The sequence below is a fragment of the Aythya marila genome, assembly GCF_965140915.1.
Source record: "Aythya marila genome assembly, chromosome: 11".
In the NCBI taxonomy this organism is placed as follows: Eukaryota; Metazoa; Chordata; class Aves; order Anseriformes; family Anatidae; genus Aythya; species Aythya marila.
The window spans coordinates 14,798,653-14,809,313 of NC_139052.1; the positions used below are offsets into that span (position 1 = coordinate 14,798,653).

The following is a 10,661-nucleotide window of genomic DNA, read 5'->3' on the forward strand; positions in this document are numbered from 1 at the left end:
ACAGTGGTATGTCATTTTCCATCCAGAAAGTAACAAAGGTTTCTATTATCTTTAGTCTATATCCTATGCAAGACACCCAGCAGAAGCAATCCAATGCCACCACGTTAAAGGCAGGCATGTTTGGGGCTTTATTCAGACATTGTTAATTCAGTTCAACAGCACAGAAGCACTTGCAAACTAAGTGCTGGCCGGTCAAGCTAAAAAGCATTTTATTAGCTCAGTGAATGAGTTCACTGCTGCATTTGTGCTCTAGGAAAATGTGACAGGAGTTAAATTTAAAAATACTAGCTCAGGGTCCTGTCTGAGAGTCCTGAGCTGAGATCAGGCTGATGTAGATCAGGGACATTGCAAAGTGAGAGAGAAATGAGAGCTTCTGCTCCTGCCAGCACCTTTCTCTGTGCAGCAAGGCTGTGGCTCTTCAGCTGAGCAAACTTTGCCACTTGTTGTGCCTGCAGGTGTCTGAAGAGCCACACTGAGCCAGAACATCCTGACCCAGGAGGTCAGGAGCATGGTGTCCCCTGCTGTGACATTCTGTACTTTAACTTCACCTTGCTGAGACACCTGTGGACTGAGCAGAACTCCCTGGGCTGGCATTAGTTCACAGAGCTTGAACAATGCTGGGAGTGAGGCAGGTGATAGCTGCAGACATGGTCCTTTGTGAGAAATCATGTCAAAAGGACAGACTGCAAATAAAGCAGCCTCTTTCAGAGACTCTCCTGAGACTCTTATGTGAGAACAGGCTGAACACGTGGTGGCATATGAGTCATAAAAAGAGGGGATTTTCAGCAGGAGCCATGTATTCCTCTGCTGGTGGTATAGCAAAGGGGACCTCTGAGCTCTTCACAGTCTCACCCATGTCTGGCTGAGATCTGAGCAAATGCAGTCTTGATGCCGGGGTGTGCTGATCTCTGAGAGAAAGGTGAAATTTTAAGGGAATACCCAGTAGGCTGTTCAGTGTATGCCAAAACATAGTCATAAAGGTCTAACTCCTGATGCCTTTATCTGTCGCCAGCATGGAGAGACCACCACAAAGTCGTCGTTGTGTCCTGTTTTATTTGTGCACAGTCCCATTGGTATTGCAGTGCTCCGTAAGCTTTGTTAGGACATAGCTTTGTTAGGGGAACTCAGCTAAGAAGATTTCCATCTGTTTGATCTGTCAGCCACTTAGATAATCATCTTTTAGATAAAATCCTCCAAAGTTTTCAGTGAGATACAGCTTCTGCTATGGGAACTTTTGAAACAAACCACTAATAAGTATGGTTTTCATCTCTGAGAGCAAGTCATTTTAATGTCTCTCTGCTTCCAGCTGTCCCCTTGAAATCCCTGTGCATTATGGGGAGATCAAATGACCTAAGCCCTATTGGAAGAGAAATTGTTGAATAAAAACAGAGCCAGGCACACATTCTCCTTCACATTTGGCATCTCAAGCTCTCTCCCCCATTTACAGAACATACCATGGGGCAAAAGACCATTCAAATATAGGGGACTTTTCCAAACAGGAGGCCAGACAAAACAGGGCAGTACCTCTGCTTTTCCCTAGCCTCTTCAGAAACTGTCCCCATGTGGATGGAGCTGGTTTATTCCTGGAAGAATGGAGGGTTGAAAGAGGCAGTTCAGTTTGTTCCTCTGACTTCATCAGATCAGCATTTTAATCGTAGGGAAAGGTCAGGTGGACCATTCTCCCTCCTCCCCTCCTTTTGCAGCCCAGACAGGTGGGCATTCACTATGCCAAGTGAACTGCTTATGGAAGGATCTCTTTCTCTCTCTGTCACGCTTCTGCTCGTCAGGTTAATCTTGAATAAAATGGAAGGCCAACTTTATCTTCACTGTAAATCTTCTGCTTTGGTCTTCCAGAACAAATGCCGTAAAAATGAGAGGATGGCAGAGGACCACAGGCATTACGCTGATTTCACCCAGTGAAGGAATGCCATCTGCTCATGAAGTAAGTCGTTCCACCCTTTGGTTTGGGAAAGTGTGAACTAAGAAGTGAACTAAGTTTCACCCAAACTTGACAGATGAGTTTTATCTCAGTTTAGCAACTAAATGGAGAAATCTGGAGGCACAGATATTAAATGAGGTTGAAAGAAAGAGTTTGAAGCAGTCCTGAGTACAAAACCCAGGACTCCTGTTTTAGCCATCAATACCACATCGTTCTGCGGAAAGGAAGGGAATAGATAGCAGGGAGTGTGGTGGAGCAGATGGGTCCAGGGGAGAGGAATCTGTTTACTGAAGGGATCAAATTCCCATTGGGTCCAGCGGGAAACCTCTGCCTGTAAATTACACCAACAATTAACGCACATAAAAGACTTACCAGTTGTTGACTGGAGAAAAGTGCAACGTTGTGGCACTTCCATGGCTCTAGTCTCAGAAAAAAAAATGTTTTACCTTCAAAGTGTCCCTTGTTGAAAGGTGGAAAAAAGGCAGGATTTCTTTGGTAGACTAGTTATTTCTCCCAAAGGACATTTCCATGTCAGAATTACTCAATTTTCTAATAAGAATCGCCATGAAAGTTTTGCTGTTCTCATTAATTCCACCTCAACCTACAGCACCTTTTGAAAAAGAAGGCTGTGTTCTTCTTGGAGAACAAACCACAAGGAGAAAAGGAAAAAAAAAAAAAAATCAGCCTTGTTCCCTAAACCCCCTAAGGGAAGGAGGTTTCACTTTGCCCAGTGAATTTCTTGTCGAGCAGATGTTATTCTGTCAATCAATAGACAGTCTAAAGCATTCATTCTCTTCTGTGTAGCTCAGTACTGCCTGTGGGTGGAGGAGTCTCTACTATATTATCTTTGACCTCTCTAGAAGAAATCTTATGAAATCACGGACAAATTCTTGACTTCTAAAACCTTCATTTCTTTATAATAAGATAGGTCTCTACTCAGTAAAACAAAGGCCATAACAGAGCAACAGATCATCAGGAAATACTAAATCTTGGGTGTGAATTTGGTGTCTTCATTGATTGATGTTCTTGCTTCAAAGTCAGCATCATTCAATTGCCTTTTCTGAAATTAAACTGTCTTTCATGACAGCAGCACAATAATGCACACATAGCTTCTAGGACTGTAGGCACTGGAGACCCACCAATTTCTCAACTAGGCTGGACATCCATACCTATAGTTGTACAAGAAAAAACTGTGGCTTCCCCCTAATGCTCATTCCCTACCTTCTGAAGCAATATTGTTTTTGTCAATGCGGAAAAGGGAGACAGGTGAGATTGCCTTGAACTGATCCCAGTCTTGCTAGAGAAGATGGTCACTCTCTTTCAAGAGCTATGTCCCACCATTTTCCATCCTTTTCCTCATCCTTTCCTGAGGAGATGATCAGTGAGCCTGGCATGTAGAATGGCTCCAGCTCATGGATCAGCACTTCTACCCTATGGCCAATCAGGCTCTGAAGGCCAACAGGTGCAAATAGACAGTCCATGAGACAAGTGCTTATTAAAAGAACAGGGAAAGGCAACAGGGAATTATTTTATATCCTGGTCTGGTGAGAAGAATGTAGTCATGGGGCTAAAGTATGGCAGAGCACGACAACATGTGTGGATGATTAGTACGTTTGCAGATATAAGATTTGCAAAGACATGAAAGCCTGAGGTTCTCAGGTCTCCATATATCAACCCTACCACACACAGCAAAGGGCCACCTCTCCCCAGGACCATGGCTCATTTCATGAGGAGCTGCTGGCAAATACCACTTCAGTTGTGCACTTCTCTTGAGTTCTTTGGAAAAACGGGCTTTCATCTTCTCTTTCCCCAGAAGCACAAATCCTCCCCCAACTTTTCTCACGAATGTAATGATGACACACATTGTGTTACCTATCTTGGCACAAACAGGAATAATCACACAGAGGCAGTGTCCCTGTGACAGCAACATATCCAGGGCAACTTTCAGCCCTGCTATACCAGTGAGTGATACGAAATCCTTCCCCATCTCTTAAATTCCTGGTACATTTTGGAAATGTTTTCCTTTCTGTGAACACACATCAGTAAAACTCTCTGCTGGTGTTAGAAGACAGTGCTAAAGTTAACCATTATCAGCCCACACATTTTTCTATACAACCAACTGTCCAACTGTCTTGTGCTCTCCTCTAAATGTAATATGATGAACTCTAGCTCTAAATGTCCATGAACATATTTTATACCACAGATATATATCCCCATTACAGATAAGGCCAAGCGTTGAATGAAAAAAGAAAAAAAAAAAGAAGTGTCAAAAGGATCTCTAAGCCATTATGCACAAAATGCATCATAATATACTGAAAATAAGATTATGCTATATAAAGAAACACAAGTAAAATCTATTCAAGCAAATACCTCTCTGTATGAAAACAACTCATTTCATGTATTGCAGAGGGAAACTATTGAAGCCCAAGAAAAGAAGAAGGTTGAAATTTTCCATTGATATAAAAGTATTGACGTGATATAATAAATATATCTGTAGGCATACAAAATGCCCAGGGAAGCAAGGTAACCACCAGCAATTATTCTTGACTTACATATAGATAATCAGATGTACCTGAATATTTTTTATACTGTATGAGAAATACAAGTATTATAAGCAAATGCATATACCTTCTTAGTTAATGTAGCTTAATGTGTGTTTGTGTCTATAATGCAGCACTTGTCCAAAAATATGCAATATAAAGCTGCTTAACATGATATAACGTACCATTATATTACATGCAAATTGCCTAAGTTAAACAGCATGGCCATGAATGCAGTCAGGCTGGGCTCTCAACAGCTGAGACGACAGTTTTAAAATGTTCGTGTCATTTCATTTGGCCCCCTGGAACAACAATATATATTTTCTTAATTACGCAATAACTTGCTGTTTTATTTCACAAACCTCCTGCTTCAGAATGAACAGTGTCTTCTGCCTTGAAAATCACCCCATATAGCTTTTTGTCCTCATCGTTTAGCATGTGGTCCTGTGCATTATTTATTGTGCCCAATCGAAGCCCTGCACTGAAACAGAATCATTAATTCATTCCACTTTTTATATTTTTATTGTGTTTTCACCCGAACTTTTTCTTTTCAAATGTTCACTGCCTGATCTTCTCAAACATTGATATGGGACATGGTGGGATTATTAGCCATTTTACGTAGAATTAAGTCAGATGCAGAAGGTTGTGACCCATTTCCCCGTACCTGCATTCTAATGACAAGACTACCCTGAGCATTTGCATTTCTTCACTAAGGGAACCCAGGGGTCTTGAGGAAAAGACAGACTGAGTCCCACTTTAAAACTTTGACATGGAAAGTTCTGCTTGATTTCCAGGACCAAAAAAAAAAAAAAAAAAAAAAAGCACTTTCTTGCTCAGTCCAGCTGTAGTTGCTGCCAAGCCAGTCTCTGGGTGTATTTTGCACCTCAAGGTCCTACATCCTCATTAATGCAGTCACAGGGAACTCTGGAGAGCCCAACTGGAGGCATTTTCAGAGGAGTTGGCAGTGTGCTCAGAGAAACAGCTGCAGCCAGCCTGGGGACAGAGAGTGAAATTCTGGTCCCATCTTGGCCAGTTGAAGGGTTTCAGCAGAGCCCAAAAAGTGCCTCATGCTGCCTGTGAGCTGCTAGTGTTCTGTATTGATTTGCAAGAATGCCAGATGTTGATATTTCCCCATAGCCTTACAGGAATTTGGGGTTAATACCCAAATGCTAGCTTCCTTTTCCTTTGGTAGGTGCCTGGTCTCCTCCTGCTTAGCAGTGTCCCTTGGTGGTGAGGCAAGAACTGTAGGGAAAAGCACTGCATTACCTTTAGGTCCTCTGTGGATGGGGAGAAGATGACAGCTGAGGTGGGAAGGACAGGCCGTGACCCTGAAAGTTAGGGTGCTGGCCTGGGCCATCTCTATAGAGTTGCCTGCAGAGAAGTATTCTTCTTCTTCCACAGTTAAAAGAGAAAGTAGACGTGTGGTCTAAATGGCATTGGCAGTAGAGACAGGAAAGTGATGGTGGCACATCCAAAGTTTCTCCATGAAGGGTTTTTCCTGGAACCCCATAACCAAGTGTCTCATGGACCAAACTGCACTACTTTAGCTGCTCCAAAGCTAGAATATTTTCTGTAAGGAGTAGGAGAATGCTGTCTCCACTGCTGTTCACTTTAGGTACAACAATGTCAATAAAACTTGTTTAATGAACCGCATAAAAATGGCCATCTGTTTTTGAGCTGATTTTTCTTCCCTGTAAGTGTATTCCACTAACCCCTGCTTGCCAAATTGCCTCTCAAAAATACAAAGCTGAACTCCAAGCTTCTCCACTCCCTGTGCAATACAGTGGGCATTCCGTTTTGTGAGCAATTCTTTGGATTTTACATCTATTTCTCTCAGTCCCAGGAATCTCAGCAGCTCTGTTGACAGAATAAGTGCAAGGATGCAGAGGAGACAAAAGCATTTTGTGAAATGCGTTCATATTCATTGTCACTGAAGCAGCACAGCTATCTTCCCACTTGACTTTAGGATAACAATAGAACTGCTTTGTCAGCCAGCCAGCAGACCAGCTCGGAAGAGGCAGCACAAAGAAGCAGAGAGGTTCAAGTTAGCAAACAGAGGATCCTGTATCCCTTCCCTGCTGGGCACCACAGTCATTCAGAGAGGAATCCTTTTACACAAAACACATCCTCCATGGGAACATAAGATTTTCACCTCTTTCCTTTTGAACCATAACATTTAGGAACATTTGCAGTCCAGCACAGTAGGGCGAAGTAGGAGCCAAAGATCTGCCAACGGCCCTAGGGGTTGCCAGCTTAGTGGAATATGCACACAGGGAGCATGGCTTCAGGGAGCATGTGAACACCAAGCTGAGAGCCAACAGGAAATCTGGGACACCTCAGGCGACACGATGCACGCTGCCATGGAATAAGGAGACGTTCTCAGGAGGAACCAAGGCAGGCTCACATCTGGGATTGGCAAGCAAGGAAGAGAGCAGAGAGAACACAAAGGAAGAAACAAAATGCTGCTTATTTAGCTAACGAGCATGAGGATGGAGTGAGATAAGGGCTGGGACAACCAGCAGTAGGAAGATCGATGCTCTAAAGCCTGAAGTGATTCAATAGTCTGGGACACAATGAAAGATGCTGTCTTAAGTTTTCTATTATTCTGCTTAGCTACTAGCAGCTTTTTAAAATATCACCCAGATAAATCCTCCTGGCTTTAAAATAAGCAAGTGATCTAAACCCAAACATCTCTGGGATTTGGCATGAGGGAGGCTTCCTACAAAATGGGATGACAGAGTTTCTCCCCGGTGATAAACTGTACCTGGGGTGGATGCTGATTTCTGCCATGCTGTGACTGAGGAGTAAGATGAAGAGTAGCAACCTGCCCAGCCTTGGTATAGGTAATGTACCACCTGCGTATGAAAGACAGGGCAGAGCTAGGTGTGAGGTGAAGTTACTGTAATTCAGAAATAGGAACAGAATAGGATGGCAGAGGGATGGGAGGTGGTAACTGTAGGAGCACTTCACATGGGAAAGGTCAAGAAGAGAGAACAAAGAAGGTAATGGTGTTAAAACCAAAAAGAAAAAAAAAATACAGAAAACTCCTAAGTGCTTGGCTCTGCAACTCTGACACAAAACCTATGAGACAGGGAGAGGTTTTTCTTAAATCTGAAACACATTTGAAAGCTGCACCTTGTAAGCAATGAAGCACTTTTTACCTAGGGATCTGAAATGTCATGTCTTCCCTGAAGTGATATTTTGGTGACAAAATGCAGCTGCACTTTAAAAGCAGTTTTTGCTTTTCACCTTGTCACTTTTCAGAACATCTGTAACACGTCGTGCTTTCATGGGTTTGAGCTGTCTTTGGAGGACCATGCTCCTTTGTTGTGCTGGGAACAGTTCTGAAGAACTCAGAAACCAAAAGTGTTTCTTTCGTTGACTGGAGCAGGAATTCTGTTAGGAAGTGCACGTTGTTCAGGTTTTGGTCTGCATGATAACATCCTTACCAAAGCCAGGTTGTGAGAGCAGGAGGAGAAGGGAAGGATTGTCCCCTTGGCTGAAGGTGATTGAGCTTATCTCAGGTGGGTACATCCTCCAGGCTGAGAATAATACTCCACGACAGTACTTGGAAATGAGGTAGAAATCTAGCCCCAACTGAAGGAGGAAGGCTGTTTTTATCCTTAAGTTCATAAAGACTGGCTTGGTGGGTGAATGTCCCCTCGTTCTTCAGCTGAAAGCTTTCTGGTTACAAAGGAATACTATGTGCTAAGATAAATGGAAAATACACAATAATATTATCCTGCAGAATAGCCTGCTGTATTCAGCAGACATGTTCTCCATGCCCAATAAAAGAATATGAACCAGCACTGACAATTTGGCAGGACACAAAAACAAAGCAACCATGTTTTGGACAGCTGTTGCAGAATATAACAAAATGCAGAGGGATGTTATCAGCAAATGCAAACATCAACAAAATGTATTATTTCCCAGGTCAGTGCTTTCCAATTGTTTCAAGCAAAGGTCTTTTTTATCACTGGATCTGTGTAGCAAAGATAGTTGACGGTGTTGCCGAGTGACAGTGGTGAAGTTTTGGCTGGAGCTAAGGGAGGACAAGGGGGATCAGAACATACCAGCATTATATATATATATATATATATATATAATTGTCATCAACTACTTACTTTCCTGTCCTCTCGCACCCATACCTCTGCATTTGCTTGAAGATACAACAAGAAAGCCTTCTGCTCTTAAGTGAATGTGGAGTTTTGGGAAACAAGGGTCTTTGTACCTAGATTTTGTAACACTAGGGTTGAGTGTTCGGCCTTGCAATTTTGCCAACAGTGCAATGTCTTTCGCTTGCAGTGGACCTACCTGTTCCTATTCTAGCCCCACATACAGCTTTGCTGATGAATCACATACAAATGCACACGCAGCTCTCAATTATCCAAAGAAACTGGGAGAGGACTGTAACTTAGATATGGCAAAAACACAATGTAGTACAGATACAGAACATGCATTAAACAAACTGTGAGAGCACAGGGACAGGCAAGTTACACTGCCAAAAAAAAAAAAAAAAAAAAAGACCAGTAAAGCAACTTTCTTGTGTGCCCGTTCACCTGCAGAGCTCACTGCCACAGGGCGCCGTGGAGGGCAAACAAGGGTTTGACAATGTTACAAGAAATAAAAGTTGTTGACAGTTACATAAGCTTTGTTAAGAACGTCAAGGCTGGTCAGCCCACACAACTACAGTTTCGAAGCCAGTTACGTACCACGGGGTCTTGTAACCTTCTCTACGCACTCGTGGCTGGTCACAGAGACCTTCAGAGACACAAGGTTGTGAGGCAGGAGCTCCTGGGCTGACCCAGGTGGTCCATGTCTTTCACACACCCTGCCCTTATTCTCTGTTCCTGTGGCGTGCAGCAGTGTGAGGCTTTGGTGGCCCACATAGCTGCCAGAGGATGCTGCTGCCTCAAATGTGAAACTGCTCTGCAGCGCACACTGCCCAAAACTCCAGTCCCTGTGGGGCTCTGACCCAGATCAGGAAAAATGCAGACAACTGGAATTTCACCATAAATGTCTAAAAGTGGATTTTTGTGCCGCTTGTCTTGGCAAAGTAGTTCCCACTCACCACTCATGACAAAAAAAAAAAAAAAAAAAAGCTTATGAATGCAGAGGTTCCCCTCCCAAAACACGCTCCCTGTTTCATAGGATGGCTCGTGCCTCAGCATAGACATCTCCTGTGAGACCAGGAGAAGCACATCTTCGCTGGGAGAAAAGAGGACCAAGGGGATCGCCTAGAGACAGAGGAAGAGATACCTCTCCTTCGTCCCAGGGTCGCATTTGTCCAACAAGTGCAATCCTGGACCGAGACACTTCCCTCCCCTCTGCTCCTTGAGGACATTTACTGAGCACACCCAGCCCAGCCTTGGGAGGTTTTGCCACTTCCCTGCAAGTGCTTGGGAGTCTTGGTGAGGATAGTTTGACAGGGAGGAACTTGCGGTCTCCGAGCAGATCTGTTTACTCGTTCCCCGTAGCCCTCAGAGCAGTGCCATGCACTGCTGCGGCTCGCCTTGCCTGCAGACTGACAGCGCTGTCAGGTCCCATTCATTGCGAAGCAGCCAGTTCCTCACACCTCCCTCGCTCCCCTGCTGAACGCGGTGAGATCGCAGGAGCCGAGCCTGCCCGCAGACAGGGCTCGGTGATTGATGCATAGCAGTAATTGCCAGCGTTCATCTCCAAATAGTGAAACTTCACTTCATAAAGGCGTTTTAGGGTGGGAGGTGCAGGTCAGGACTCCTGCATGCTGATGCTTTTAGAGACAAGCCAGCAGGGAGCTAGTAAGAACAAACTCAGCCCAACAAGTTGCTGCTGGTGAATTAAAGGGGAAAACAAGCCCAAGCGCCTTTCTCATTAGTTCAAGCTGTTCTTACCTGGAGGGTGGAGAGAAGGACTTGCAAGCCACTGGCTTCTTGTTCTGCCATGCTGCTCCCCACTCACAATCCCTCTTTCTAGCAGCAGACACAATGCAGCCAGAAAGCAAAGCTGCCAACTTGCCTGGCTGCTGCCCCTGTGCTGTTTAAGAAATGAAGAAGCTAAACACAGATCCCCAGACACACGCACACTGCTACCACCAATAATCACAGCAATGCAACTCTAGACCTCAGCAGGAGAGATAAATGTACCCCCTCCCTCCGAGCTCTCCCACTGTGACGAGAAGATTAATTCCTATATAAAGAATC

General features: G+C 44.1%; 1 protein-coding gene across 1 annotated transcript in view; it reads right to left on the minus strand.

The window, feature by feature from the left end:
- AGBL1 (AGBL carboxypeptidase 1) overlaps window positions 1-10,403 on the minus strand; it is a gene marked incomplete at its 5' end in the record, with an annotated part of 297,365 nt that extends 286,962 nt beyond the window's left edge. Inside the window, one exon of the mRNA XM_082769379.1 lies at window positions 10,353-10,403. Coding sequence (XP_082625505.1) covers window positions 10,353-10,403 — 51 coding nt within the window. The remainder of the gene's footprint in view (window positions 1-10,352) is intronic.
- Between the last annotated feature and the right edge of the window lie 258 nt (window positions 10,404-10,661).